Below are 26,725 nucleotides of genomic sequence, written 5' to 3' on the forward strand. Positions count from 1 at the left end.
CAGACACAGCGTGTTGTCCAACACGTAGTCATGCGACTGCCTGGAGTCACGTGACTACGTGCTCCATTGTTAGACAGCCAAAGACGATCCAAAAAATGAGTCAAAAACCTATTTGTCCCTTTACATTTACGTATAACACTGTTCATTCATTCATTTGTTGGAGTTTTCCACTAATCCGCGAGTGACTGGATGGAATGGAAAGGAATTGATTGTCATTGATTGTCACTGCACACGAACGGAGCAACGAAATTCACTTGACAGTTAAAACCTGTTCAAAAGACCTCAAGACCAGTGACCAACAGAGGTAGACGGAAGCATGACGACAACTAGTAGACTGCACGTTCTCAGTTGAACGAATGAACGGACGGCAGGAAGCCGATGACACGGCGGCGGAGATTTTTTTCTGCCAGATCCGGAAGAAGGTCTGATCTGTCCAAAATGGTTCCTAATTTTTGACTTTCTTGGCCGCACGCACACTGGTGACAACTCAGGGGTCTTAACTGGTTTCCAACAGGTAAGTGTGCAAGGGTGCAGAGGAAGATGCAGAGCCAGGAGGAAGATCAAAGCGAGACAACGGCTTAGCTCAAGTCACTAAGAGGCCTAATCGAGGGGAGGCGGGGTCAAGCCGTACCGGGCCTGCCAACAACGGCCTCTTCGCGTGTCCTTTTTGAGGCCACAGTATTATGTGAACTATTTATTCAAAACAAATCCATTTGCAAGATGTTATGGGTATCAGCTTTTTTTTTCTTTTTTCTTTTTCCTTGAAGAAACAAAATAGCACAGAAGAACGTACAAGACAGCCAGATGGGATTGATGTCACATTTCAAAAGTGACTTATTTTCCTTTGTTTGCAATGAACTACTTTTTGGTGGGGGGTGGTTGCTACTTATGAACTCCTTTCCACGACTAGGTTATTTAGCGGCACGTTCAATTCTTTCAAAATAAAAGGGAAGCCTTCTCCGTTCACGGGAGTCTTATTGTGAAGGTAGGCGGATCCGCGCTGACGCTTCCTGGAAGCTAAAGGCAAGCGTCCAGCTAGCGGCTATCAGCTAGCCGAGGGCGTCCCAAAAAGTCGTCGTCGCGGCGATTAAGAGGTCCAACCGAACGCAACCGCCGGCCGCTCTTCATGCTGGCGACACGCTGACGCGGCTCCAGGAACTTGTCGGCACTCGTGCGCCGTCTCCATGGCAACGGAAGCCTTCTACGAGGTGACGCTAACATGCTAACGCGAGCTAATGTGTAACACGGCTAACTCGGGAGGAAAGTTGCAAGAGTGGCCGCGGGATGACGTCATGTCAACCACACGTCGCCAAATGTGCTTGAGGCACATGCCGCGAGCTACGTGCAACGTGTGGACTGGTGAGTATGTATATGAGATGAACCAATGGGCTGCGTGCCGCCCACAGGTGGAGCGGATCGTGGACAAGCGGAAGAACCGGAAGGGGCGGACGGAGTACCTGGTCCGCTGGCGAGGCTACGGCTGCGAAGGCGACACGTGGGAGCCCGAGATTCACCTGACCACCTGCATGGCTTACGTGCACGACTTCAACCGGCAGCACGCCCAGCGCCACAGAGACGCCACTCTGCTGCGCTCCACCCGCAGCCACATGTGCGCCACCGCCGCCCACGGGAACCCCTGCGGCCCGCTCGCGCGAGTCCCGCATGTGTCGGAAGCTCAGCCCGCCCCGGCTCACCTGCCCGCCGGACTCAAGGGCCAGTCGCGCTCGTCGGCGGCGCCCCCGATGCTGCTGCCGCCGCCGATGCTGCCGCCGCCCCCGATGCTGCCGCCGCCCCCGATGCTGCCGCCGCCCCCGATGTCGACGCCCCTGGTGGGTCCCGCCCGTCGCAGTTTGGACTTGTCCAAAAGCGGGATCAAGATCCTGGTGCCCAGAAGCCCCATGAACAGCCTCCTGGACGCTGAGGAGTCGCCCAGCGAGGCGGCGCCCAGCGAGGCAGCCCACAACACGGACGCCGGCGCCCGCGACGCCCACGACGTCCCTCCCGAGGTGGCCCTGGAGCAACCGGCCGGCGTGCAGCTGGGCCCGGGGGAGCTGCGCGCCCGCATGGGGATCAGGTCGCGGAGCCACAATGCCCCGCCTGTGACGCAAGCCCTCAGTGGAACAGGTAAGGAGGAGGCGGAGGACAGCTGAGCTTTCTCGAATGCCTTTCAAGGAAGGGACTTCACAATAACCGAGCGACCCAGGGGTCATCAAATGTCGAGTGGGAGCGGCTGGGGTTGGCCACCGGCAGAGTGCGTGATCGACGCTTCCCGTTGCAGTCGGTCGGTCGGACAGGCGGGCAAGGGAACGCAGGCCGGTGCGGTTGTCGAGATGTGCCATCTTTCGGGCACCTTAGTTTGGAATCGGGCAATTCCGCTGTCACTAGCGCTCCCGACAAAGTGAAAAGCGCTTTGCGCTTTTGCTCTTAAAAAGCTGCGCAAAGCGCCAGCGAGTCCGGTGGGCTGTCGCTGGCCACTGTCTTGTGGGCCTTTTCTGGAAGACTTTCTCTCCTGGGCATTCATTCCGCACCGACTTATTTCCCATTATCAGAAAAATTGCTCCGGCTTATTTGTTTGCAAGCATTTTGGGTTCACGGACGCTCGCGGAACAATCATGTTTTCTCAACCGGGCTTCCATAGTACCTGTCCCAAAAATCAGTATCTGCAGCGTGTTATCGCCGAGTCTGGAAGGTCATAAAAGGACTAACGGGAAAGTAGTAAACTGCGCTGCGACGGGATGCCGCACGGCAGCGGCCGCCGCGCACTGCCGTCTGCCGGCTGAGAAGCGCCTTTACGTTTGCTTCCCGAAGCGGCGCGCGGATCGAGGACAAGGCCTGCGAAGGTCGCACGTGCTTGTACCTTGTCCGACCAACCACTGACCGACTTTGCGTCCGCTCAGGCACTCCGACGCCGACGGAGGACGTCGGCGGGGGCGGGATGTCGGCGCTCACCGCCGCGACGGGCGCCCCGGCCAAGCGGCGTCCGGAGGAGCGCGGTGCTTTCGACAAACGCTTGCGCTTCAGCGTGCGGCAGACGGAGAGCGCCTACCGCTACCGCGACATCGTGGTCAAGAAACAAGACGGCTTCACGCACATCCTGCTGTCCACCAAGAGCTCGGAAAACAACGCGCTCACCCCCGAGGTGCGCGGAGCCCCGCGCGGACGGACGGACGGACGGCCGGCCACGCGCACCCCGCCGCCTCCTTTCACCTTTGCCGTGCCGCTCGCCGCAGGTGATGAAGGAGATCCAGAGCGCCATGGCCACGGCGGCCTCCGACGACAGCAAGTTAGTGTTGCTGGGAGCCGTGGGCGCCGTCTTCTGCGGCGGCCTGGACCTGGTCTACTTGGTCCGACGCCTCACGGACGACAGGAAGAAGGAGAGCGTCAAGATGGCCGAGACCATTAGGTAAGCGGTCGCTCTCAAGCCCGTTCCAGGTGAGCAAGTCGTGACTCGGGCTGAGCGAGGCGAGAGTCGGGCCCTACTGCGGCGGGGCCCGGCAACCCTAAATGGGCCCCGGAGTCTGTTGGAGCGTCCGGCCGAGCGCGCCGAGGATGAGCGAGAGCCGCGCTTGGGACTGCGTTGGCGCAAAGACACAGGTCACACGCGACAGCTGTCGTTTGGCGCAACGCTCCAACGGCGAGGGCCGCAACCTTTGGGCCCGACCTTTCAAAGAGAGCAGCCAAAAGTGCACATTCCTGCTTGACGTCAACTCAAGTGCCCAAGTGAAGATTGGAGGCCTTGAAATGCTGCCAGAATGCACGGCCGAGGCCCCGCTTGGGAAAAAATGAAAAGGGGCTCGCGGGGCCCAATTTGTGGCCTTTTCACTCAGAGGCGCTGTCACTTTTGTTGCCAGCACTTTGGTCGCAAAGAGGGCCGCGGCTGTCAAAGGGAGTGGTTTTGAGCGGTTGCAAGCCTTCCGCCGGCCGCGCACTGACCAGCTGACCTTGGCGCCGAGCGCGCGTCGTTGCCCCGCCCGAACCCGCCGAGTGACGTGAGCGCACGCGTGCCTCCCTCCCGCAGGACCTTCGTCAACACGTTCGTCCAGTTCCGCAAGCCCATCGTGGCCGCCGTCAACGGGCCGGCGCTGGGCCTGGGGGCCGCCATCTTGCCGCTGTGCGACGTGGTGTGGGCCAATGAGAAGGCCTGGTTCCAGACGCCCTACGCCGCGTACGGGCAGACGCCCGACGCCTGCTCCTCCTTCACCTTCCCCCGCATCATGGGCCCCCCCTCGGTTGGTAGGCCGCCTCCGCCGCCGCCGGCCCCCTCCCACGCCGGCCCCCTCCCACGCCGGCCGCCGCCGGCGCCGCCGCCTGACTCTTCCTTTTGCTTGCAGGCCAACGAGCTGCTCCTGAGCGGCAGGAAGTTGACGGCGCAGGAGGCGTGTTCCAAAGGCTTGGTCTCGCAGGTTCTGTGGCCGGGAACCTTCACGCAGGAAGTGATGCTGCGCATCAAAGAACTTGTCGCCGTGGACTCCCTCGTGAGTGTCGCGCTCTTCCGCGGTGAATTTCAAGCTGGGAATCCACTCCAGGTGTCGGAATGAAGCGCTTCATTGACACCTAATTCGCGATCAAATGAATGGAAAATCGGAGATGGGAAATCCAGGACCAGAAAGTCGAAAGCCTGCCACGGTTTGGCTTGAGCCGCAGGTGCTTCTACTCAAGCGGCAGGGCGACGAGCTCACTTGATTAGAAGCACAAGCGGCTCAAGCCAAAGCGGCAGGCTTTGGACTTTCTGGACCCGAATTTCCCCTCCCTGTCGACAATCGCTTGGAGGGGCGTTATTTCCCTGAAAATTGTCCAGATGCTCCGATTTCCGCCTCTGGGCAGTACGTCCCCTCTGACTTTTGTCCTTCTTGAGGAAAGCAGTCTGACTGTCTTGTGTGTTGGATCCAAAGAAGATATTTTGCGAATCTCTGCCTCCACTTTGGAAAACAATGAGGCGACCGGGAACTGAATCTGTTTCACAAAAGGCTGCCGAGTACGTCGATCCCTCGCGTGTGAGATTGCGTGGCGATTGTTGAGGTGTGTTTGTTTCTAATCACGAAACAATCCCAAATAAACAACAAGAATTGCTTCACTAACAGTCAGTGGGGAAATCGTGCTTTCGTAATATACTCTCATGTTAATAAAATGTGAAACCAATTCCGTTACACAATAGAATAATTGATACAATAGTAGTGGCAGCCCAAGCAACAACTTCACTGACGCCCTCCTGCCAGTAGATGGCAGCGCCGCAGGGTTTTTTTTTTGCAGACGCCACCCGTTTGGGACGACACATGAAAGATGATGAGTGAGTGAGCGAGCGCGCGCGCGCACATCCCCGAAGCATTACAAGTGTGTGTGTGTTGTGTCTTCTGGGGGCTCAGGTCCTGCGGGAGTCCAAAGCCTTGATGAGGAACTCCAGCCGAAGTTCTCTGGAGCAAACCAACGAGCGCGAGTGCGAAGCCTTGAAGAGAATTTGGGGCTCGTCGCAGGGAACCGACGCCATCTTGCAGCACCTTCACAGAAGCAAAGAGCTCTACTAGGACCGGGACCGGGACCGGGACCGGGACCAGACCAGGACCTGTTTGTGCTTCTATGACCGGACTAAGTGTTTGAGTGCAAATGTAAAGTAAGTTATGAGTCATCATGTTTGCTTGATGAGCACCTGACTCAGTCATGCGCTCACATGAACTTCCCTGACAGGAAGTGTGACTCCATGTTTGGAAGTGTCCCAGTTGATGCAAAGCTAAGCTAGCACAGCTCTTTTCAATGTCGGATCCTTGCGGATGACACATTTGTACCTTTTCTACATTGCCAAGTAAAGGAGGAGAGGAGCGTTGCGATACTCGCCTGTTTCAATTGACATCCATGGGGATGACGCCCCCTGCCGGTCACAAAAGCTTCCAACCTTTGGGCTCCACGCACGCGGGCCTCTGCGACCACTGGTCCGCATCTGTTTTCTCAAGGCAGCGGTAGACGGGGCTCCGGAGGGTTGCGGTGGCCTTCGCGGTCGGAACATCGGCCCCGGCGCGACGGCCGGGCGCCGTCCGCGGCGAGCGGTTCCCGCCCTGTGCCAGCCGCGTCGACGAGGCAGGTCGAGGGTGCCGATGGATGGCGACGACAATGCGCCGGTGTCAAAGGAGCGACGCGGCAGGATTTGAAAGTTGTCGAGCGTCCTCGGACCGGCTACCTGAACTTGCCGGCCTCGATGGTTGGCCAAAACGTCGGCTAACCAGCTCGTCATATTGGACGCGTTCGCAGCCCTTCCTCACAAGCACTTGCAAGAAGTTCAACTTGGGAAAATCAGGCGCATCCTCTGCCTGTGCTCATCTCGGTCACGAGATACCGGGGGAAAAGTAAGCCCGCCCGCCCGCCGGCGAAGACGACGTCACACAACAAACGTATTTGGAGATCGACTCGGGGAAAAAAGAAGAGCCGGTCACAAGAGCGTTCACTGGAAGGCTTTGTTGCGCGTGCAATTGTTTATTCGTTTCCAACAAAGTCCGTCTTGACATTGGTTGGCGATGGCCGCGTCGCCTGTGCGCCATCCCCACAGAGGGCCGTACCTTTTCTGGCTCTGTCGAGATAAATGACCATGAACTTGATCCGCGGCAAAGTCAGTCTTCCAAACAAAAGATGACACACTGGTTCCTTGACGTTACAACAACGTATTACAATTGGTCAAACTCCCCTAGCTCAAATCTGTGATGAAATTGGACCTTGACAAATTTCCCAAGTCCATCATCCATCAGTGTTTGCAATGAGGTGAGTGTGGTCAGGAGGCGGGCGTGGCCAGGTGCAGGGAGTAGGCGTGGCCAGGGAAGAGCAGCAGTGTGTAAAAGTGTCGCTGGTGCACGTGCAGACTGTCCACGAAGCCGTGAACGGTGACGGCCGCCCAGGGTGGCGAGCGGGGCCGCTCCAGGAAGTGGCTGCAACGCAAAACACAAACCAGGACGGCGGCTGACCCCAGCCCCGAATCCCCCGAGCGGGCTTCAGCGCTCACCTGAGCTGGCCGACCAGCGTCACGATGTTCCGGGGGAGCAGCAGACCTCGCGCGGCCAGGAGAAACGAGCTCTGAGAAGACTCGCCGGAAGGATGAGGCCACGCCAAGGATGACAGGAAGCCGCCAGAGGCGTCGTCGCTGGCAATGACAAAAAGGTCACGGAGTCACCTGACCCAACATTGGCGGCCGCCTCCTCGGGTCTCTCCTCCTCACCAGCCGACATCGGCCTGGATGGCTCCGAGCCACTCCAGAAGGTCCAAGGGGTCATACGAGCGGAGGTCGCGAGTGGGCGGGGCGGGGCGGCGCACGTGGCTCAGAAGGCGAGCGCTGACCTCGGGCGTGTGCCGCGACCACTCGTACCTTGAGAGCAGCGGCTGCAGCGCGTCCGGGTCCCCTGCGCGCACAAACACCAGATGAGCGGCGGCGTGCCGAAGGCGGAATGGAGGCGCGTTTGCGTCACTCTGTGACCGGCACCTTTCTGAATGTGTTCCATCCGGGCTCCGTCTTCTCAATCGTTAGCGATAGCGTGTCAGGGATACTCTCGATACTGGCTGCGAGACCCATGTTGACTGTGCGACTGCAAACGACCCGGCGGCTTCTTTTGTCGAGAAGCTCGCGACGGGAGTCGATAATTGGATGGCAAAATCGGTTCATTTTGGGTACGGAGCAAATGAACGAGTCCCACCGCTAATGACGCGGCCTTCGAGGACAACGGGCAAGTGGACCGACGACCGTCTGCCGTCTCGCAGTGATCTGCGGTCTCCCGACTTGGAAGACTTTTGCAACCTGCGGCCTTCATCTGCACGCCGTTGGGCCCTGACCTCACCTGCCGTGAAATAGTCGAGCCCAGCGACATGCTGTCTGTCAGACGGGAAACGCGCGGGCTCTTGCTTGAGGTGTTCTACAAGGCCGAGCGAGCGCTGCTCTGACCGTTGTCGCTCAGGCCAGTTTTCAAATTAGGCACGGGCGATAGCAGGTAACGTGCCCATACCGGCTTTATTTCAAGGTACTGCGATAGTGTTGTGGCTGTTTTTGGGGTCAGGAACTAGAAGTTACAAGAATAGAAAATGACCATTCAATACATTCAATGTTCAGGAAAATGGCTATTAATTTCAGTCCGTTACAACCACAGGGCGGGCTGTGTATATCGGGTCAAAAACACACTGTCAACTCAGGAGTCACGTTGCTGTGACTGTCTCACAACGTTTCAGTTCATTGCTGCTTTTGGTGGTGTTTTTTTTGTTGGGTTTTTTTTACCGCCTTCAACATCTGCCTTCAAGCTTGTTTGCGCTGATATCAGTGCTTCCACTACATCTGGACAGGCTACTCTCACGTGGTGACGAGAGAAGTCACTTAAATTTATGGCAAGAGACCACGAAAAGGATCGCTTTACGGTTGTATGAATCAATAAGCCGTGAGAAGGAAATTCGATTGGATGTGATGAATCCTTTTTTTTTTTTTTTTAAACCCAGCCCTCAAGAAAAGAGTACTCGTACTGAAATCGGTGTGAAAAAAAGGGAATTCGAACATCCCGAGTTAAAACAATGGTCACCACTGAAAATCTCGCGTCCAAAATCCGTCACGAAAAGGGAACTCCCGTCGGGCTGCATGCTGGCATGCTCCTTGGGTCGTCAAACGCGTGAAAGGAACGAGGCGGGAGGTCACCTGAAGCAGGCGCCAACAGGAAGTCCATCTTCAACGGAAGGCGTGACATCAGGCCGCTGAAGAGACGCTGGTAGCGAGGCCTGCCGGGAGCCACGCTGCTGTCGCTCAAATCCACACTGACCACTACGCACAAGTCACATATTAGCATGCTAGGCTAACCGCTCTCTTCTCAAATCACTTTTACCCGTTGAAATCCCATGATACCCTTCCAACTACCCCCACTATTAAAAAACACACACACAAAAGGTGTGTGTGTGTGAGAAAAATGACACTGTACTGTAGAAAAACACAAGAGACTGTAAAGAAATGATTTGCTGTAGTATATGTCAAATAGGGGCCTTTAAGAGGCAAGGCAAAACGAGTGATGTCATGAGTTGGAGTCGTTCAGTCTGCGTGCGAGTTGAAGCCTACAGCGGCTCTTTACAAATGTTCTCATTATGTGGTTGCGTTTGACGCTTTGTCCTTTTCAAACGGGGGCAAGCGTTGCTCTCCGTGCCCACACGCCAACCTAAACTTAACGACTCCATTGTTGTTTCCACGTCACTCGCTCGCAACTCATTTTGTCCCCCCGCAACACAAAGCAAAAAAAAATGTAATGAAAATCCGAATTCAATTTTAGCCACCTAACTATTAAACCTAGCTTTGTGTAAACGCATGCACGGAACAGCATGCGCATGTGGCCATCGTGCATTGCTGCTGATGTATTTCACACCGTATCTGCTGGACTTTGGTTTGCACGCTTTGCCCTCTACGCCCAACAGCTCGTACGAGTCTTTGTCCAGCGACAAGCACAGGTGTCCTGCACGCAAGCACACACACGCACACGCAAGCGCGCATGCGTCAGTCACGTTGAGCGACAAGTGTATGTGGCAGCATCCTGAAGTGTGTTACCATTCGCCATGAGGAAGGCACAGTTGTCTTCGTCGATGCGAGTCTTGTAGGACAGGCCGCACACGCTTCCTGAAGCACACGCACATATTGTCAGTGACACGCAAGACTGATGGGACATGGGAGGTTACGTGTCACCCACGTACCGCGGCTGAGGTGCGTGTCCAGAAGTTCATAGAGCGGAAGCTTCCGGACCAGGTAGAAACTCTGGAAACTTGTTAATGCTGATTCCAGCTGAGAAGGTGCGCAGCCACAATCTGGTAGCAGCACAGTCAGCTGCACAAAGACAATCCACTTGAATTAGAGGCACAAGCAATTTGGGGACGGAAATGGAAACCCAATTTGTGACTGGAGTCGTTTGAGCTGCGACGCAGAGCAGATCGTGACGTTGCGAATTCAACACACAAGCAAAGGTTTTTTTGACGTCTTGACATCGACAGCAACAATGTGAGAAGAACTTGCCTCATCGCTCGCTCTCTTTATTTTCTTGCCCACCCTTTTTCAGACATGCGGTGCAGTTTCCATGTCAACTGCAAACCACGTGACTGACGAACGAGCTGGCGGCTAATGCTAATGCTAACCCGCGTGAGAGTCTGACCTTGTAGTTGAAGGGCAGCTGCTCCAGGCGAGCGCTCAGTCTGTTTTTTGGGTGCAGCAGAGAAGACGTTTCACAGTGAAGAAGAGTTTTGCTGCTCATCTTCACTTGAACCACTTGTTGGGTCTCGAAAACGGGAAACAATCACAACCGGAAACCAAGCAGCACCCTACTTCCTCTTGCTCCCCCTTCTACTTGTTTGTTGTTGTTTTTGCTGTTTCGTGGCATACAATACAATACAATATAATTTTATTTATATAGCACATTTCATAACAGCTAGAGCTGTAACAAAGCACTTTACAAACAATACGATAAATAAAAAACAATACAAGGCTGTGCTTTATTTGATATATTTTCGCTGCAAGATCACCTGCAATCGGCGTTTCTTTTGCGTCGACGAGACTCCAAGGGTATGCGCGGCTTGTGGCTACCTCGACGCTCACGGGAACTTTTTTTTTTTTTTTTTTAATTGAACAACTATGCACGAACAAATAAGTAATAGTAACAATGTGACTGAACCTGTAAAATAAAATAAAATAGAATAAAACACATCAAATATAATTATACCTGTAAGAGGACTTTCTATAGCAGCGATGCAATCACCTGTGACTTTACCTGTGACTCCATACTGTTATTTTAATTCACTTTTCTTTTCTTTTTTTTAATGCTTTTTATTAACTTTGAACATTGAACATTACAAACACTCACAGAGGATAACACAATTTGGTCACAATATGTAAACTAAAACAGATGTACAACATACTTTTTGTTCTATTTATTGTATTGTTTGTAAAGTGCTTTGTCACAGTTCTAGCTGTTATGAAATGCGCTATAGAAATAAAATTGTATTGTATTGTATTTCCATTCAAAAACACACAGGAGCATAACTAAGCAATACAAATGAAAAGATATTAGCAATATCACATAGATATTTAGCAATGTCTGTACATATTTTCCTCGCATAATTGCTTGTTTCTATTTTCTTAAGGCATAAGAAAAACATTTTAAAGTCAGTCATAAATCCTGAGAAGGAGGGCTTATTAGTTCTCCATTCGGCACAATGTATATGATATTCACCCAACAACAAAATAATGTTAAATCAAATCTGAAACAATTTTAAAGGGACACTTGGGTGAGTTTAACATTGACACTTGGGTGAGCTTAACATTGGCCCATGACATCAAAAATGACATCAGTACTAAAATGCCCACCTCAAAAGACTCTGGAGTGATTCAAGGTCTTTTTTGTGATTTGGTTTACGCCAAATTCCGAACGAAAAGTTCCAGCGAGGCTGACTGCACAGCCGAGAGTGTGGCCGCATTGGAATGTGCCATTTCGGCTGTTACCTTCCAAATTGGACGGCGCGTTGTAAGGCGAAAATCTGGGGCATTCCTCATCCAAATAAATGTGCACGTCTCATTTCCACTTCAGTCTCTGTAAATATCCTGACTGGTGTTTATGCCTCGCCAGTCCTAACTGTGATCAGCAAAGAAGCAGTGATTTTATTTTATTTTTTTTAAGCAAAGAAGCAGTGTGCGCTGGTTCCAGCCTATGTACCTCTGCTGACTTCCACATTTCCTCATTCTCATATAAATCAGCCACGGAGAGGTTAATCCTTTTGATATGTTGAAGTGGGCATTAGTAGAGATGTCCACATAAATTTTGGTGCCAATCGATCGCTGTTTTTGGACGTTATAAGCAATGAAAGTGCAATGAGTTCCAATGGGGATTTTGGAATTGGTTTATCCCGTGACTCCGGCCGAACAAGGATAGAACGGTAGGCGGCGCGGCCATTCTGCTCATTAACAAGAAGCACTATTCATAGAGTCACTTATTTCCTCATTTCTCCCAAATGTATTGATAAAGTAGGAAATGACAACTCTTTTCATTTTCCCGATCAAAAAATATATCAAATGAACTTGTTAGTGAAAACGTGGACATCCCGGCCCCACCGTCCCTTTATTTCATCCACTAACATGACGCAACGAACTTCCGCTCATCGAGGTCCCCCGTGAGGGTCGAGGTAGCCACACGCCGCGCATACCCTTCCCGAGACACTGAGCGCCTGTCCAACAGGGGGCGGTCTTGAGCTAAGTGGAAGGCCGCCTTTCTCACGGGCCGTGGTCACGTGTCTAGACCCGGAAGTCAATTGAGCACGCGGCTACTGTGGTCACACACGAAATATTTTCGCCGAATTGACTTTTCTGCTCATCGACACACACACGCACACACACACACCGCGCGCGTTACTTTGACGACGACGTACATGACGTCATGGCATTGGAGGTCGACTCTGTAGCTGGACAGTTTGATGACGTAGAGGAAGTGGACAGGTAAGCAGGCACTTGTGCGCGTTTGTTCTCTGTTCACACTTCGTCTTGATAAACACGTTTGACGTCACACTTGTAATGGCGTCAAGGTGAATCAAGTTGAGAATGTTTTTGTGCACTTCCTGGTCGTAAGCGCGTAACAAATGTCCCCACGCATTCTGCGTGTTCTCGTCGCGTGTGTACAAGTCAAATATCACGAAAAAGTCTGCCAACAATAGATGAGCTTTGTCGTGGCCGTGTCTAGCAGCTTTATTTGTTTTGCGCTTTCCCAACCTTTATTGCTCCAAGGCACGCATTTTACATGAGTAAAATCACACCATCACATAAAAAGTATGAATATTCCAAAAAGGTCTTCATTTCCTCACAAAAGGACATGCGAAATGTCTGCGATTGGCTGGCGACCAGTGACCAGTCCAGCGTGTGCCCAATCCTCCGCACCCGTCATGAGGACGGAGGGACGATGGGTCACGACACCCCGGTTGGGGTTCACTTCTTTCCTTGGGAGTATTTGGGACGAAGTGTAATGATTATGAAGGCTGTGTCTCTGCTGCAACTTTTTTTGTCTCAGTCCACATGGAACAGAGTCACGTTCAAATCAAAAAGCAAAGTCCTGTTTTCTCCATAATAACCACCTGTTGTTGGTCACATGTTCCACTGCAGCCAATCCCAAGCGCTTGACATCCCGCGTGATGTCACGCAAGTCGGCCTGCAGCAGGACAGCGATGATGATGACGATGAATATGATGATGATGATGATGATGATGATGCATGGGCGTGGTCTGCCGCAGGAGGCGATCTGACCAAACGATACAACCGGAATGCCGTCGGTCAGGTCAGATGATTTACAGCCGCACTGATGGATGGTGATGATCGACAGCTGCCGGTCAGCCGATGCTGGTTTTGTTTTCCAGGCTAACAAACAGAATTCATCCAATCACGAGCTTCTTACTACAGACAGGTCGCTGAGGAGGTTTGAGCACAAAATCAACCTGGGTAACACGCACGCACGCACACACGCATACACACGCATGCCCAACGTGAAACCTTTCCACACACGCTTGTTTGTTTGCAGATAAACTCAATTTTGCCGACTCGGTGATCAACAAAGTGACAACGATGCAGAAGCAGAAGGACGCAGACACGTACGGCCACACTGCATGCTTGGAATTTTTGAAACGGCTTTTGTCGAGATTTGGGAAGGGGTGAATAATTGCGAAGGCGGCGACCGCCCGCCAATCGTCCATCATCGGCTGCTCCCGAATCTCTTCAGTCAGCAACGTGACATGATTTGCCAAAACGGCAGACTGTCCAAGGGCTGAGTGTGCTTGGAGCGGCCGACGCATCGAGGGAATTTAGAAAAAAAGAGCATTTTTGTGCGTGTGGACAAGAATGGGCTTTTGGGGGAAGTGTTTTGCGTGATAGCGCCTATGGAAAATCCGCTCCCAAAACGCCCTCGACTGAGAGTGAAAAAGTCATGGCTTGACTCTTCCTCAACATCTCCCCCGGGCCCCTTTTGTTTGCTCTGCTCCGTCTGCCATCGCTGGGCACGGCCTATTTCCCGTCTGCATATTTAATGGAGCCACGTGGTCCAAGTCAGCCAAACGACGTGGCCAAACGGACTTAACCGGTACCACGTCACACGCGGTTGCCGCATTCCTGACACGTGGCCGAGTTTGGGCAAAAAAATCCCAAATCAAACAGTGTTGTGTAGCTCGCGGTCGGTCCCACAGACGCAATGACATGTGCCCCATATTGTTTTGATGTCACACATCACCACGCTGTGCGTGTGTCTGTTGTTTTTGATTGCTATTTTTTCTTTGTCTTGGCGGTGTGTCTGCTCGCGCGGCGCCCGCTCGTGACGTTCTCGGCGCTGATTGGCTGTCGCCGACGAGGGACGGACCGGGACCGCGCGGTCCATTGAACACGCGGGACGGAACGCGCTCGGCGGTTCGGCCGCGCCCAGCTCGGACGGCTCCGATTGGCTGACCGGTTTCCGTCGAGAGCGTGGAGCAAAATGGCGCCGCGGGAAAAGCGTCGACTGGTGCCGGGCCACCTGGGCACCCGTCCGGTGGCGCGCGGCAAGCAAGGGCTTGCGTCCGGCCTCGTCGGGCCGTCATTGCGAGGGCGTGGCCAAGTGGCCGATGACATCATTTGCCCTTAAGAACTCGACTTCGTGAGGGCAAATGGAACGTTATCGGCGGGACGCGCAGTCGAATGGCCGGCGTCCGTACGCATGTCATCAGTGGGGAGCTGGGTTGTTGGGGAGGTTTTTGAAGTGCTCATTCCAGTTTGGGGAGAAATTCCACAAAGACGGCGGCCACTTGTAACCTTGATTGATTTGACCTTTATCCGTGTGTCTGTTGTTTGTATTTGTGTATTTGAGCGGTTGCTCCTGCCCGCAGATACCGCGTGAAGGACAAATCGGACCGGGCCACCGTGGAACAGGTGCCAACTAGCGTCAAGATGCTTTTAGTGTGAAAAGAAAGCACAGGATTGGTTGGTGCGTGACAGAAGGTGTCGTGCAGGTTTTGGATCCTCGAACGCGAATGATTCTCTTCAAGATGCTGACTCGCGGGATCATCTCGGAAATCAACGGCTGCATCAGCACAGGGAAAGAGGTGAGCATCCGACCGCCCGGCCGGATCCCCGCCCGCCCCGACCGCCCGCCCGACCGACCGTACGGCCCTCCCGCCCTCCCGCTGACGACATCGCCTCAATGCGCCCGTCCCGTCAGGCTAACGTCTACCACGCCGGCACGGCCGGCGGAGACAGCCGAGCCATCAAAATCTACAAGACGTCGATCCTGCACTTCAAGGACCGAGACAAATATGTCAGCGGCGAGTTCAGGTGAGGCGGCGTTGCATCGCGACTCAAAGTTGGCCGAGCGGCGTCGGCTGAAGCCTTTCTGCTGTTGCGGTGCAGGTTCCGGCGCGGCTACTGCAAAGGGAACCCCAGGAAGATGGTGCGAACTTGGGCCGAGAAGGAGATGAGGAACCTGATCAGGTCCCGGCTTTTCTGGAGGGAAGTCGAGCCCCTGAAAAAGGCGCGCTTTGCTAAAACATGCCAACCGCTCTCAGGTTGCAGACGGCCGGGATCCCCGGTCCCGAACCGCTGCTGCTGCGGAGCCACGTGCTGCTCATGAGCTTCATCGGCAAAGACGACACGTGAGACCCGCCCGCGAGCTTTGACGGCCAAGCGAGCCGCAGCTGGCCCACTCATGTCCGCCCCGGTTGAGCAGGCCCGCCCCGTTGCTGAAGAACGCCGTCCTGTCCCAGTCCAAGGCCCGCGAGCTCTACCTGCAGGTGGTCCACAACATGAGGAAAATGTTCCAGCGGGCCAGACTGGTCCACGCCGACCTCAGCGAGTTCAACATGCTGTAAGGACAGCGAGCCGCCGCGCCGCTGCGTCCTTGGGCCGCTGCGTCCTTGGGCCGCTGCGTCCTTGCGCCGCTGCGTCCTTGCGCCGCTGCGTCCTTGCGCCGCTGCGTCCTTGCGCCGCTGCGTCCTTGCGCCGCTGCGTCCTTGCGCCGCTGCGTCCTTGGGCCGCTGCGTCCTTGCGCCGCTGCGTCCTTGCGCCGCTGCGTCCTTGCGCCGCTGCGTCCTTGCGCCGCTGCGTCCTTGGGCCGCTGCGTCCTTGCGCCGCTGCGTCCTTGCGCCGCTGCGTCCTTGCGCCGCTGCGTCCTTGCGCCGCTGCGTCCTTGCGCCGCTGCGTCCTTGGGCCGCTGCGTCCTTGCGCCGCTGCGTCCTTGCGCCGCTGCGTCCTTGCGCCGCTGCGTCCTTGGGCCGCTGCGTCCTTGCGCCGCTGCGTCCTTGCGCCGCTGCGTCCTTGCGCCGCTGCGTCCTTGCGCCGCTGCGTCCTTGCGCCGCTGCGTCCTTGCGCCGCTGCGTCCTTGCGCCGCTCAGCTGCTTTCCTTTCTCTGGCTCCAGATATCACCACGGTAGCGTTTACATCATCGACGTGTCGCAGTCGGTGGAGCACGACCACCCGCACGCGCTGGACTTTCTGCGGAAAGACTGCAGCAATGTCAACGGTGAGTGGACGGGGCTTCGCCAACCGGGCACCCCGTCGGTCCGGGAGCCCGGGCTTGGCCGCCCGCGTCATTATTTGCTACAAATTCTCCTCGCTTCACAAAGGACATATGGGTGACCAGTGCACCAATTAAATAAGCAGAAGCCACTCATCTTGGGATTCGGGTTTTGGCCCACGAACCCTTCCTCTCTCCTTTCCTCTCAAGATTTGGAGAGCCCTCCTTTAAGGCAGTGCTTCTCAAATAGTGGGGCGGGACCCCCTAGGGGGCGCGGTGCGATGCTGAGGGGGGCGCTTGTGACCCTGGGGAACATGCTTTTTCTCCGCCGTACTACAATAACGTGTAATTGCACATCCACTCCAGCAGTTGGCAGTGGCGCTCTGAATGCCCATTGTGCGCAGCGCGCATCAACTCCACTGTGTAGGTTTGTTTTTGTGCAGTGAACAAACCCCCTTAGACAACTTGAAGACATTTTTAACAGGGATGAAAAGAAAGGCGCAGAGAAACGAAGATAGTGATTCAAAAGAAAGTCACCCCAAAGCAACGACGCGCGAATATGACGAAGCATATGTAGCGCTTGGCTTCACCGTGGCCGCAGCGGGAGGCGACGAAAGACCGGCGTGTTTGCTGTGTCTAAAAATGCTGGCAGCGGACAGCATGAAGTCAAATAAATGAAGGTGCTGTCGCTGCACCGAAGACCAGGTACAGGTCCCAGCGACACATTGAGCAGGAGCCTCGCTTTGAGAAGCCGTGCGCTGCAAAACGTGCTCATTGTGGCCATTCGTTTTGGCGTCCTCATTTTGATTTAAAAAAAAAAAAGAAGAAGAAAAGAAAATCTGCACAAATTGGTTATTCATTTTTGTTTTGTAGGTTAAAGTGTTTTATACATTGTGCTCCTGAGTCCGCAACGGAAGTTCATTTGAATGTGTTATTTATTGATTTTGTTTCATTGTCTTTTCAGCAGCAAAGGGTGCAATAAGTCTGTCAAAAATGTTTACAGCTTATTAAACAAGGATGTTATTATTTTTGGAATTTCAGGCAAATTGATGCACTTCAAAAATCTTTTCTTTTACAGACTAATAAACGCTGTTAATAAGGTTATTCTTGTAAGTTGAACTATATCTCTTTCTTTTAGTTTTCTTTATGTTATCAAGGATACGGTGTTATGCAGTGGTGCACCTATAACTCTTTTCTAGACAAATGCGATTATTTATAGTTGCGGCGGAGACTGGGTGGTGGGGTGGGGGCCGCGAATTGTTTTCTTCTTGCTAGCTGGGGCGTAACAGAAAATCATTGAGAAGCACCGCTTTAAGGAAACCTTTGCAGAAAGTTAGGGGCTGACTTTCCGTTTCAGAGTTTTTCGGGAAGCGCGGTGTGGCGGTGATGACCGTGCGAGAGCTTTTTGACTTCATAACTGACCTGTCAATCACCCGTCACAACATGGACCAGTACTTGGAGAAGGTGCTTAGCCGGCACGCGGTGAGTGACCTCCGACCTTTACTCGCCTGACCACGTTTGCGATCGTCGGCCCAGATGATGGCCGTCGCGGCCGAGCGGACGTCGGCGCAGCGCTCGGATCAGGACCGAGTGGACGAGGAGGTGAGAGACGGACCGCCGGCGCGTTTTGGTCCACATCTCTCTGACTCGCGACTTGGGCGTCCAATCAGGTGTTCAAGAAGGCGTACATCCCGCGGACGCTCACCGAGGTCAGCCACTACGAGCGAGACGTCGACACGGTCCGGACGAGGCAGGAGGAGACGGGCGCCGGCCGTAGCCATGACAACGTGAGTGGAGCGGTGGGGGCCCGCGTCGCCCGTCTCCGCTTCGGTCGCAGGAAGTGGCGTGGCCCGGCCCCAAAGTGGTCGTCTTTAAAAGCCAAATGTGATGATGCGGAGCTCGGCGGCCGCTGACTCTTTCCTTCCGTTTGGTTCTTCAGGTTTTGTATCAGACGCTGACGGGACTGAAGAAGGATCTTTCTGGCGTTCAGATGGTACGATGACGTCACGTGACGTTCACGTGAGGCGTGGTCCAATTTCACTTGCAATTCACTCTAAATGATGGATCCGTTTTCTCTACTGGCAATCTCTTGTGACAAACACAACCATTTCATGCTCTTCCACTGGATAGCAGAAGGTGCAATTAACCGCACCACTCTGGCACTTCATTTCCATTTCAAACTACCGTAAATTCTAATTGGACTCAATTGCTAGGCCACATCTGATAACAAGTATTCAACTTAAGTTTTTTGTCATTGTTTTATTCGAACAAAACTTAAGAGAAGACCGAAAGTGACAGGATTGTGTTTTTAGCGTCGAAGTAGCAACAATGTGAAATCTAGCCACGCGCCGTTTGTGCCGATAGTCTGTTGGCACTGACTCGATAAAAAAAAGTTGTCTTTTCGAAATGGGAAAACTGCATCAACTGCGGCTTCTCTCGAAAATCACCCTGATCAAATTGAGCGCAATGATCCATGTTCAGGTTCCGGCTCTGCTGGATGACGACGGGTCTTTGTCGGAGGAGGAGGAGGAGGAGGAGGAGGAAGAGGGCGAAGAGGGCGAAGAGGGCGAGGCCACTCAGCCACCGCCTGGCCACAACGTCGAGGCCTTGGACAAAAAGGTGCTTTTGTTAGCGATGTTAGCACGAGGAAAGAAAGAACGAACGAACAAACAAACCAGGTGCTTTTGTTTCAGGAGAAGAAGAAGCTGGTGAAAGAGGCTCAGAGAGAAAAGAGGAAGTGCAAAGTTCCCAAACACGTGAAGAAGAGGAAGGAGAAAGTGGCCAAGACCAAGAAGGGACGATGAACGTCCAGGCGGGCAGCCTCTGTCCAGTCTTGCGCCTTCAAAAAGTCCTCCATTAAATCAATTTTGGTGAAATGTCCGCCCAGTCTGCAGCTTTATGCCAAACTCTGCAAATAATCACTGCGTGCGTGCGTGCTAAGCAAGCCAGAAATCTAACCGTATCAATGGGCGTGTTGAAGAGTGCTGAGTGGCGGCGGCCACTGAAAGTCACGTCCATGCATGCTGAGTCTTGCTCGACATTAGGCCAAATGCAAATATTTCTTCAGTTGGATGAAGTTGGTCAACAGAAAACAAGTGAGACAGCCCAAAGGACACGCACACACATGCACACACACAAGAATGGATGAAGCAAGTGTGGCACACTTGGCGCAATCGAAAGCAAACAGCGAGTGCACCGAAAGGTCAAAAGTATTTGGACCATGTTACACACACACACACACACACACACACTCGAGGGAGACGATAGTGATGGTGGGAGCGAGCAGCTTGTGGCTCCGCACTGAACCCGGATTGGTTCAGTGTCGCCCGAGCTAGACGCTGCGTTCTGATTGGCCAAGTGGGAAATAAAAAGAGCAACTGACAAGTTGAGGAATTGAGAACCTCTCTTCTTCCTTCATCGTGTCATGGCCGCCGACTGGACCGATTGTTTGACCTTTGGCCTCTCAGTGACCAGGCAGGCCAGCCAGGTATGACGTCTGACCTTTGACACCCAAACCCAACACGTCATCTCTTGGCCACTTTTTGACAGCGGCGCGATGTCGACGTCTTCGCGAAAAGCGCAAATCCCGTCCGTCCCTTTGACTATTTGGCGGCAGGTGGCGATGGAGGCGTACGAGCGGCGAGCTGAAGAGTTCACGTGTAAAAGTTCGGCTGCCGACTTGGTGACGCAAAGTGACGTCAAAGTGGAAAACTTGCTCAAGTCGGCCATCGCCTGCAAATATCCGCAACACAGGTCAGACACTCCCTCCAATTTTCTTCTCCTTCATTTCGGGACTTCGGCGGACGTGATGGAAGGCGGGCTGTGGCCGCACATCAAGTGCCGCGTCAAACTTGGTTTTCTTCCCGTTTTGGAGTCGTGCGATTGTCTCGGGCTCTCGCTCGATTTCAGCTCAAGGCAAACACCGAAGGGAAGGCCTAACCAGATCCGGCCCGCTGGTTCTCACGGCGATGAAAGCCGGCCCGGCCTGGCCCCCCGGCATGAGGTCCGGCGTAGCACATGAGACGGGTCCGCCCCTGAAACCAGCCAACTCCATGATGTCCCAAAAAATCGGCTGTAATAAAACAATCCTCCAGTTTGCAGTTGTTGAACCTGGACAGAGAGTAAAAGTCGACCGGATGTTCGATTCCTGGAAAAATGAGCAAGAAAGTCCATTATCTGGCCTGGCACCTGGGGGCTCCAAGCGTACTTCATGGGGGGCATTGCCCCTGCAAAGCTCGCCGGTGTACACACGTCATCTAGACACCTGAGAACTCAAAAGTAGCCGGGAAAACAAATCTGCTCCAAGTGTGATCTTTCGCGTGGGGTTCCTGTTTTTTTGTTGTTGTTGTTTTTTTGTTTTTTGTTATTGTTTTTGTGCTGGTGTCAGGTTCCTGGGGGAGGAGTCGGTGGCGGCGGGTGAGCGTTTGGAGTTGACGGATCTTCCCACGTGGATCATTGACCCAATCGACGGAACGGTCAATTTCGTCCACAGGTCAGAGGCTCCGCCTCCGCGATGACGTAATCTATACACGCAGCAAGTAACCGTTGCATACTCCCTGTTAGGTTTCCATTCGTGGCCATCTCCGTCGCCTTCTGCGTCAACAAGCAGGTGAGCGGCCCGACGTGGCCGTCGAGGTCGGAGGTCAAATGGGGACTGACGTGCTCATGACCTTTAGACGGAATTCGGAATCGTGTTGAGCTGCGTGGACCAAAAGGTTTACCACGCTCGCCGAGGGGGAGGAGCCTATTGCAACGGGAAGCGGCTGCACGTCTCCGGAGAGCAAGGTCACCGCACGTCCTGATTATTTCATTACACCGTCTGTCCTGACAAATGATGACAAAGTGAGTTCCAAAACCCCGAATGGTCTTGGACTGAAATCTATTGCTTAGTTTGGAGGTCGCCGTGAGACTCGCCGACGCCTCGGGCGCGCGCGCGCTTGCCGGCCGGCTGGCCGGCCGGCAAGCGGCCGGCTGGCTGCTGTCTTATTTCTTCATGGAGCTTCTTTGCAAAGCAGAAGCAAACAAAGTGCGGCGACATTGTGCTTCTTCCATCTTCCCAAGCAGCTGAGATCAAGCTTGCAGTTGTGATTGCTCATTGCTGCTTTTTGGTAGACGGACAGCACGGTTTCTTGCGTTCGCCTTCCTGCTTTTGTTTTGTGAGGTGACCTTGAGAGTGCGTTTGTATTGTTTCATCCTTTCACTTGGGGCCTTTGGCAGCGCGCCATCGATGAACGCATTCAGTGTGTTTGTGGCGCGAGCCGGGACAGAATGCCTCGTGGCGGCGCGGTGACGTCACAAGGCCCATCCTATAGGAACGTGCGGGTGCTCTCCAAATCAACTCTGCTCTGCTCTGCTCCAATCAGACGTGAGCCGATGTCTGCTGGTGACCGAGATCGGAGCGGAGCGCAGCGCGACGACCTCGCTCTGTCCACGATGACCTCCAACATCCTCACGTTGCTCAAGCTGCCCGTGCACGGGTGAGAAGGAGGAAGGACACGCGCCGGTGTTGATGGCGCTTGCCTTGACGGCCTGTGACGGCGTTGCAGGGTGCGTGCGTTGGGCACGGCGGCGGTGGACATGTGCCAGGTGGCCACAGGCGCTGCTGACGTCTACTATCACGTGGGGATGCACTGCTGGGACGTCGCCGCCTCCGCCATCATCGTGCAGGAAGCCGGAGGCGTCGTCATGGATACCGAGGGTGCGCGTCCGCTCGGCCGCTCTTCGCGAGTGTCCGCCTCGCCTTCACTAGAGCGCGCATCCTTCTCCTCAGGCTCCCGCTTCGACATGATGTCACGGCGAGTCATCGCGGCCAGCTCGTCCGCCGCGGCAAACGGGATCGCTCGGGCGGTTCGAGCCTTTCCCTGTCGCCGTGACGACGCCGAGCCCAGCCAATGACGCGCGCTCGTCTTTCACGTCATCACGACGGCTGCCGGTTGACCAATCGGAGCTGCTTGGAGGGGGATGGCTTGAACTTTCAAGAAAAGAATCATTTTCATTTGCAATTTGCGGTTCAAATGATAGACTACAAAACAAATCACATTAGCTTTCTGTCAACATGTACGGAAATAAAAACAACCTTTTCGCAACCATCAACAATTCAGTAATAATATTCGATTTTATCCAGACGCCGTTGCTGTATTGAGTTTCATCTTGTATTCATTGTATCCGTTATGAAAAAACAGTGGATTGTTTTTTTCCAAATCAAAATGTCCACTTTTTCCTGCAGTTGAACATTACTTTTAACTATTGACACATGACGCCAATCATCCACCACGTTTGTGTCCTTTCGTAGAAATAACTTGATGAACAATTCTTGCACGATTCACAATGGGATCAAACGAACCAATAAAACTGCAAAAAACTAGTGTTGACGTTTGTCAGGAGCAAATCGCCCTCTGTGACTAAAGCGTGTCCCAGCGCAACCAGCAGAGGGCGGCGGCGGCGGCGGCGGCGGATGTGGAGGTTGGAGAACGAAGAAGACAAAACCCGGAAGCGAGCCGTGTCGCCGATCAGTGCGTCAAGATCAAATTAAGCATTACGTCGTCCTTCGCTTTCTTTTCTTCAAGTTGACACGCGTAAGTGGCCATTGTAAACTTTGAGTTCGTTGTTGCTTCGGTTCCACTTTCACGCCGAAGCATAAGATAGCTTGAAATGTCGATAGACTTCTTTATGCTTTGAACGACATTTTGTTCAACCTTCGCTGTACCCCCACTTCAAACGATTCTTACGTGACACAATTTATTTATGCCTCTGACACGTCGTCAGTTCCGGAACAAGTGCTCAAGCAGACCAAACAAAAATGTCAAAGCAGAATGCCGACGAACGACACAAATCAACTCATTTCCACCTCCCAGCGTTGATGGGTTGTCACTGCAGCTGATGATCAGTGGATGTGATTTTTAGACGAATTGTTGAACATTTCAAAATGAACCCTCTCAGGCTTAAATTAAGTTTTTGTAATAGTTTGGTAGTACTTCTGAGTTTTAAAAAAATGGCTTGTATAATATCAATGTGTATTAATTAGGGGATTGCGATTAGTTGTTGCGAATCTGCAACACCTGCCTGGAGATGCAGATATGTACATTTAAAATGCATTCTTGTGTGTTCTGAAGCAGCCCACCTAGCATGACGGATGGTTGGCAGAGCGCCATGGACCACGCGGTCGCCGTGGCGCGAAAAGCTGGACAGGTACGTTCGTGAGGTATGCGCGCGGCGCATAGATGCTAGTAGTTGTGGATAAGGGAGTGTTTGTTGTCGTGATTGTGAAGGTGGTGCGTGACGCAGTGGGTGGCGTGCGGGAGGAGGCGGTGATGGTGAAGAGTTCGTCCATCGACTTGGTGACGCAGACGGACCAGAAAGTCGAGAAGCTCATCATCCAGTCGGTCAAGGAGAAATTCCCAACGCACTGGTACGAAGCCCTGCGTGTGTGCGGTAAAGCAAAGTAGTGAAGGAAAAGCCACCAAAAAAGTGCCTCACCCTGTTGGGAGAAAAAAGAAAGACAGCAGGAATTGGGGGGAGCCAGGTCGCCATGGAAACGACATCTTGACAAAATCTCATCACTACATTTGAAAGTTAATCCGAGCAGCAATGTGACCAGTGGCCCCCAACTTTGTGGAATTTTCTAAAATACAAAACATGGACTGAGCACTTTCAACTTTGCTCATTGTCGCCATTGGGGAGTAAGATGGAAGTGAGCAGTTGGCAGTGGTTGGCTCCTTCCTTCCTTCCTTCCTTCCTTCCTCCCTACTGACTGGCAAGAGGCTCTTTGAGCGGCGCTTTTTGGCAGCTGTCTCGGTCCCCAAGTGGAAGCGGACCTTCCAAGCACGCACGCACGCACGCACGCACGCACGCACGCACGCACGCACGCACGCACGCACGCACGCACGCACGCACGCACGCACGCAGCTTTTTGGCAGATCTTGCCACGCGAGCTGCTATAGGGGAATGCTGTATGGCGTTAGACTGATGCCACAATTACATCTGCGTAATGTCAAATACCGCGTACAAAACTGTGTTTCACGTGTATGTAATGTGAAGTAACTCATACAAAAGTGTTTCGCGTGTATGTAATGTGAAATACTGCGTTCAAAAGCATGTTGTGTGCGTTGGAAAATGTGCTTAGCGTGTACAAAACCATCCACGCCCACGCACAAGATTGTTTTTACGCTTGCGTCTTCTCTCTGCCACGCGTACAATACGCTGATTGACGCTTGCGATACAGGCGTTATAATTGGGACACAATTCTTAACCAATCAGGAGTTGGACAGTAGGGCTAATTCTGATGGGCTGTTTACTATCCGCCCATAACCAAGAAGTGGGGAGAAACCTGGAAAAAAACCCCAAAAAAACAACTGCTGCCCTCTCAAGGGACATTAACGTTAAGCCGAGTAAAGACACTTGGGAAAAATATATTTTTGAATTATTATCACAACGATACGCCTTACCCTTCCTCCGACGGTTTGTGTTTGAGGATTCCCGGACGTCGTACTTACTGCTGTAAAATGCGATTGGATAGAAAACCGCCAATCAGAATTAGCCCTACTGTCCGACTCCTGATCGGTTAAGAATTGTGGCGCAACTATCACGCCTGTATCGCAAGCTTGAATCGGCGTATTGTACGCGTAGCAGAGAGAAGAGGTAAGCGTAAAAAAGATCTTGTGCGTCCCTGCGAATGATTTTATACACGCAAAACGCATTTTTGCACGTGATATTTGATGTTTGGCTGACGCGATCGTGGCATCAATCTAACGGCATAATGTCGTTGTTGTCGTCGTCGTCGTCTGCGTGTCAGCTTCATCGGGGAGGAGTCGGTGGCCGCAGGAGAAGCTTGCGCCCTGACCGACAGTCCCACGTGGATCGTAGACCCGATCGACGGGACCACCAACTTCGTTCACACGTGAGCTCCGTTCTTCTTGCGCGCGGTCGTCATTTGGTCGTCACCATGCTGATGAGCTCGTCCGTCCGTCTCCTCCGCAGATTCCCTTTTGTCGCCGTTTCCATCGGATTTTCAGTCAACAAGCAGGTAAGAAGCCCGCCTCGCTGTTGTTAAACGTTCCCGCTGCCAATCGAGCGCTCTGTCTCTCCTCCTCCCAGGTGGAGTTCGGCGTCGTGTACAGTTGCCTGCAAGATCAGATGTACACGGCGCGGCGGGGAAAGGGCGCCTTCTGCAATGGCCGCCCGCTGCAGGTTTCTCATCAGCAAGGTCTGCATGCCTAACCCCTCGCATATTACAGGAACCGGAACCCGGGAAGTGATGTCATGTGACTTTGCGTCAGACATCCGGCAGGCCATCATCGCCACCGAGTTCGGCTCCAACCGAGATCCTGGAGCGGTGGACAAGATCTTCTCCAGCCTCAAAAGGGTCGTCGGCATTCCCGTCCACGGGTACGCCGACCGCCGCATGACCCGAGCCGGCCGCCACTGTGACGGCGCGCGCGCATCTCGTTGCAGGGTGCGCGGCGCAGGAAGTGCCGCCGTCAACATGTGCCTGGTGGCGTCCGGCTGCGTGGAGGCCTACTACGAGATCGGCATCCACGTGTGGGACATCGCCGCCGGCTCGCTCATCGTCTCCGAGGCCGGCGGCGTCCTGATGGACGTCCAGGGTGAGAGCTCCGCCGTTGTCGTGGCAACGCGCCGCCCCGCTCACCCGTGCGTGCACGTGTGCGCAGGGGGCCCGCTGGACTTGATGTCCCGCCGCGTTTTGGCCGCCAATAATCGGAGCGTCGCCGAGCGTCTCGTCAAAGAAATCGACGCCTTCAGCGTGCGCCGAGACGACGACGCCTCGTGACCTCTGCGTTGTCGTCAATAAGCAACAAAGGTTACATCACCGCTGGCATGTCCACATTTGCTCAAGTTCAGATTTTTTTCACTAATTGATACTATTAGTGTGTCTCAGTGTGTGTGTGTGTGTGTGTGTGTGTGTGTTTTGTACACATGTTTAGCCAATGGGAAGTGTCTCCCAGACGCAACATTGACGGCTCAACCAACATTGGTTTTTTTTGTGTTTTTTTCGTGACGCGAAGATTCCACCCAACGACACGACATGCTGTGTTCAGGCGCATTGATCATGAGAAACACGTGAATTGATTAGTTACAGTTGACAGAGAAATCATCCGATGAATGTTTGTATCTTGATTCCACAAATACACTGAAAACATTTTGATCCCCGACGTGCTCATTTGTGTTTTTCATGACCTCACATCAGCTTTTACGGACGTCTGTCTCCAAAATGTGCTGAAGTG

The 26,725-nt window shown here is 53.4% G+C and overlaps 4 protein-coding genes and 1 pseudogene across 9 annotated transcripts; 4 read left to right on the forward strand and 1 right to left on the reverse strand.

Annotated features, from left to right (window-relative positions):
* The first annotated feature begins 6 nt into the window (after positions 1 to 6).
* Positions 7 to 5,822, forward strand: cdyl (chromodomain protein, Y-like). Of its 2 annotated transcripts, none has more exons than XM_086044047.1 (7): positions 7 to 1,208; positions 1,407 to 2,124; positions 2,898 to 3,139; positions 3,231 to 3,403; positions 4,019 to 4,233; positions 4,332 to 4,475; positions 5,364 to 5,822. In XM_086044047.1, the coding sequence occupies exons 1-7, from the start codon at positions 1,185 to 1,187 to the stop codon at positions 5,576 to 5,578; spliced, it is 1,731 nt and encodes a 576-aa protein (XP_085900173.1). In that variant the 5' UTR covers positions 7 to 1,184; the 3' UTR covers positions 5,579 to 5,822. The 2 variants fall into 2 exon arrangements, with proteins under 2 accessions (XP_085900173.1, XP_085900174.1); XM_086044048.1 differs by having other exon boundaries at positions 4,019 to 4,229.
* Positions 5,823 to 6,429: 607 nt separating this feature from the next.
* rpp40 (ribonuclease P/MRP 40 subunit) lies at positions 6,430 to 10,637 on the reverse strand. Its single transcript, XM_086044060.1, has 9 exons — positions 10,501 to 10,637; positions 10,134 to 10,344; positions 9,682 to 9,811; positions 9,539 to 9,607; positions 9,360 to 9,446; positions 8,648 to 8,770; positions 7,196 to 7,376; positions 6,983 to 7,120; positions 6,430 to 6,908 (listed from the first exon to the last, which is right to left on the reverse strand). The coding sequence occupies exons 2-9, from the start codon at positions 10,230 to 10,232 to the stop codon at positions 6,755 to 6,757; spliced, it is 981 nt and encodes a 326-aa protein (XP_085900186.1). The 5' UTR covers positions 10,233 to 10,344; positions 10,501 to 10,637; the 3' UTR covers positions 6,430 to 6,754.
* A 1,609-nt stretch (positions 10,638 to 12,246) lies between these two features.
* On the forward strand, positions 12,247 to 19,364 carry riok1 (RIO kinase 1 (yeast)). Of its 2 annotated transcripts, none has more exons than XM_086044071.1 (17): positions 12,247 to 12,463; positions 13,121 to 13,292; positions 13,372 to 13,453; positions 13,533 to 13,602; positions 14,863 to 14,905; positions 14,986 to 15,078; positions 15,195 to 15,307; positions 15,383 to 15,463; positions 15,538 to 15,624; positions 15,699 to 15,836; positions 16,387 to 16,490; positions 17,842 to 17,948; positions 18,021 to 18,086; positions 18,155 to 18,271; positions 18,424 to 18,477; positions 18,966 to 19,103; positions 19,178 to 19,364. In XM_086044071.1, exons 1-17 carry the CDS (start codon positions 12,405 to 12,407, stop codon positions 19,286 to 19,288), a joined length of 1,635 nt encoding a protein of 544 aa, XP_085900197.1. In that variant the 5' UTR covers positions 12,247 to 12,404; the 3' UTR covers positions 19,289 to 19,364. The 2 variants fall into 2 exon arrangements, with proteins under 2 accessions (XP_085900197.1, XP_085900198.1); XM_086044072.1 differs by lacking the exon at positions 12,247 to 12,463 and adding an exon at positions 12,477 to 12,549.
* Positions 19,365 to 19,509: 145 nt separating this feature from the next.
* Positions 19,510 to 22,848, forward strand: LOC147141580 (inositol monophosphatase 1-like; annotated as a pseudogene). The gene is made up of 8 exons (XR_015088507.1): positions 19,510 to 19,971; positions 20,101 to 20,237; positions 20,872 to 20,976; positions 21,048 to 21,093; positions 21,161 to 21,269; positions 21,848 to 21,961; positions 22,031 to 22,182; positions 22,255 to 22,848. The product of XR_015088507.1 is annotated as an inositol monophosphatase 1-like (transcript).
* A 66-nt stretch (positions 22,849 to 22,914) lies between these two features.
* Positions 22,915 to 26,646, forward strand: LOC147141581 (inositol monophosphatase 1-like). Of its 3 annotated transcripts, none has more exons than XM_086044077.1 (9): positions 22,915 to 23,059; positions 23,597 to 23,672; positions 23,753 to 23,892; positions 25,276 to 25,380; positions 25,461 to 25,506; positions 25,578 to 25,686; positions 25,771 to 25,868; positions 25,935 to 26,086; positions 26,153 to 26,646. In XM_086044077.1, the coding sequence occupies exons 2-9, from the start codon at positions 23,610 to 23,612 to the stop codon at positions 26,196 to 26,198; spliced, it is 759 nt and encodes a 252-aa protein (XP_085900203.1). In that variant the 5' UTR covers positions 22,915 to 23,059; positions 23,597 to 23,609; the 3' UTR covers positions 26,199 to 26,646. The 3 variants fall into 3 exon arrangements, with proteins under 3 accessions (XP_085900203.1, XP_085900201.1, XP_085900202.1); XM_086044075.1 differs by having other exon boundaries at positions 22,918 to 23,059; positions 25,760 to 25,868; XM_086044076.1 differs by having other exon boundaries at positions 22,923 to 23,059; positions 23,600 to 23,672; positions 25,760 to 25,868.
* Positions 26,647 to 26,725: the final 79 nt, after the last annotated feature.

The sequence above is a fragment of the Filicampus tigris genome, chromosome 10, assembly GCF_054856515.1.
Source record: "Filicampus tigris isolate MCC_2025a chromosome 10, RoL_Ftig_1.0, whole genome shotgun sequence".
Classification (NCBI taxonomy): domain Eukaryota; kingdom Metazoa; phylum Chordata; class Actinopteri; order Syngnathiformes; family Syngnathidae; genus Filicampus; species Filicampus tigris.